The sequence below is a fragment of the Seriola lalandi genome, unplaced genomic scaffold, assembly GCF_002814215.2.
Source record: "Seriola lalandi dorsalis isolate HSWRI2012SDOR001 ecotype SW California unplaced genomic scaffold, Sedor1 jcf7180002005094, whole genome shotgun sequence".
Lineage (NCBI taxonomy): Eukaryota > Metazoa > Chordata > Actinopteri > Carangiformes > Carangidae > Seriola > Seriola lalandi.
In genome coordinates this window covers 1-1409 of record NW_019475748.1, presented here as the reverse complement: position 1 = coordinate 1409, position 1409 = coordinate 1, and the positions used below count along the sequence as shown (strand labels likewise).

The 1409-nt window shown below is 42.1% G+C and overlaps 1 protein-coding gene across 1 annotated transcript; it reads right to left on the bottom strand.

Annotated features, from left to right (window-relative positions):
* Positions 1–340: 340 nt before the first annotated feature.
* LOC147820025 (unconventional myosin-IXb-like) lies at positions 341–1153 on the bottom strand (the record flags this gene model as incomplete). Its single annotated transcript, XM_087178408.1, has 3 exons — positions 341–446; positions 692–820; positions 961–1153. Coding segments are annotated over 3 exons (428 nt in total), but the record flags the coding sequence as incomplete, so codon positions are not given.
* Positions 1154–1409: the final 256 nt, after the last annotated feature.

The following is a 1409-nucleotide window of genomic DNA, read 5'->3' as shown; positions in this document are numbered from 1 at the left end:
CTGTCTGGACAGCGCAAGATACACGGGGCAAAAACTATGGCCAACGAGTTAGAAGACATGCGGTTGTGAGCCTCCTCCTTACACACCCTGCAAGGAAATGTATTAGATATTAGCTTTTTTCTTTTAGCTGCATGTAAATATAATTCATATTGTGACTCAACTGCTGTGGTAAATTCAATACATTAGTACTAAAGTCAAGAATAAAAAAAACAACCACCAAAGAAAAATAACATGTAATCTAGTGAGTGCGATATTTGGATGCCATACATTTTGAGAACAATGATGAATATATGTAAAAACCATATTAAAATATACAAGGCCACAATGAGAGAATCCCTACCTGACGAGGTGGAAGACGAGTCTCTCCAGCGTGTTGAAGTTTGCAGTAGGAAGCTCCTCCAGCACTTTGTAGATGGCATGAAGCTGCTCCTGCTTCTCTGGCAGTTCTGGAGGAAGGAGAAAACACATAATGAATCACACTCCATAACTAATTATTGAGTCCTTTGTATTTTGAAAATGTCTTCTTGTCATTTCTAATCATGTGTGATTAACCTTTTCCACCTTAAATGTCAAAATTTAGCCTCACGTCATAAATAACGACAACCAGCAGCAGATCAAGGAAAGGCTGAAAACAAAAGTCCAGCACTCAGATTGTAAAATGCTGCCCCCTGGTGGGGATCAGCCTCCTTACCCACTGCATGTAGGAAGTCACTGTAATGAGTGAAGGTCATGAGTGGGTCTGGTAGCTCCCTCAACCACTGTTTGACCAGGCCTGTCACTGTGTGGATGGGGTAGTCTTCGAGGCAGACCTGGTGGGGGTCTAAGCACATCAACAATGACACATCACTAGAAAAATCAAGTTTTTACCTGCATGTTATGCTAGTTAAATAAAAACGGAGATAACGTAGTCGGCCAGTTAATCATTAATTAACTGTAAACATCATATAGAAGCAGTCTAACCAGTCTCCAGTCGCTGGTGCAGCTCTTTCATTCTGTTGGCAGAGCCAGACTTGCGGTAGATGCCCTCGGTGTAGAGGCCATGCATCTCCACGTGCTCCAGCATCATCTCCAGCACCATGGGTACTGGGTTCTTATCGCTGACCAGGCGACACACACGCACCCCAAAGTGCAGCCCGCCGGACTCTTCTTCACTCTGTGAATTCAGACAGGCAGCAGCAGTCAGTAAGAAGTCTACTTATCTAGTCAACTCACTGACATCTATCTACGACGTCCTTGCAAAACACACATTGTTGAAATATTATTCTTAATAACGAAGATAAAGGAAGCTTTCACTGAAGTATTGTTCAGCAGGTTGTATCATTCTATGTTAGGATTCATATTATGTTGAGTCTTTCTTGATAAAATTCCTTTCGCTAGAGCTTCATAGCAAGTCAAGCATATTACTTCAT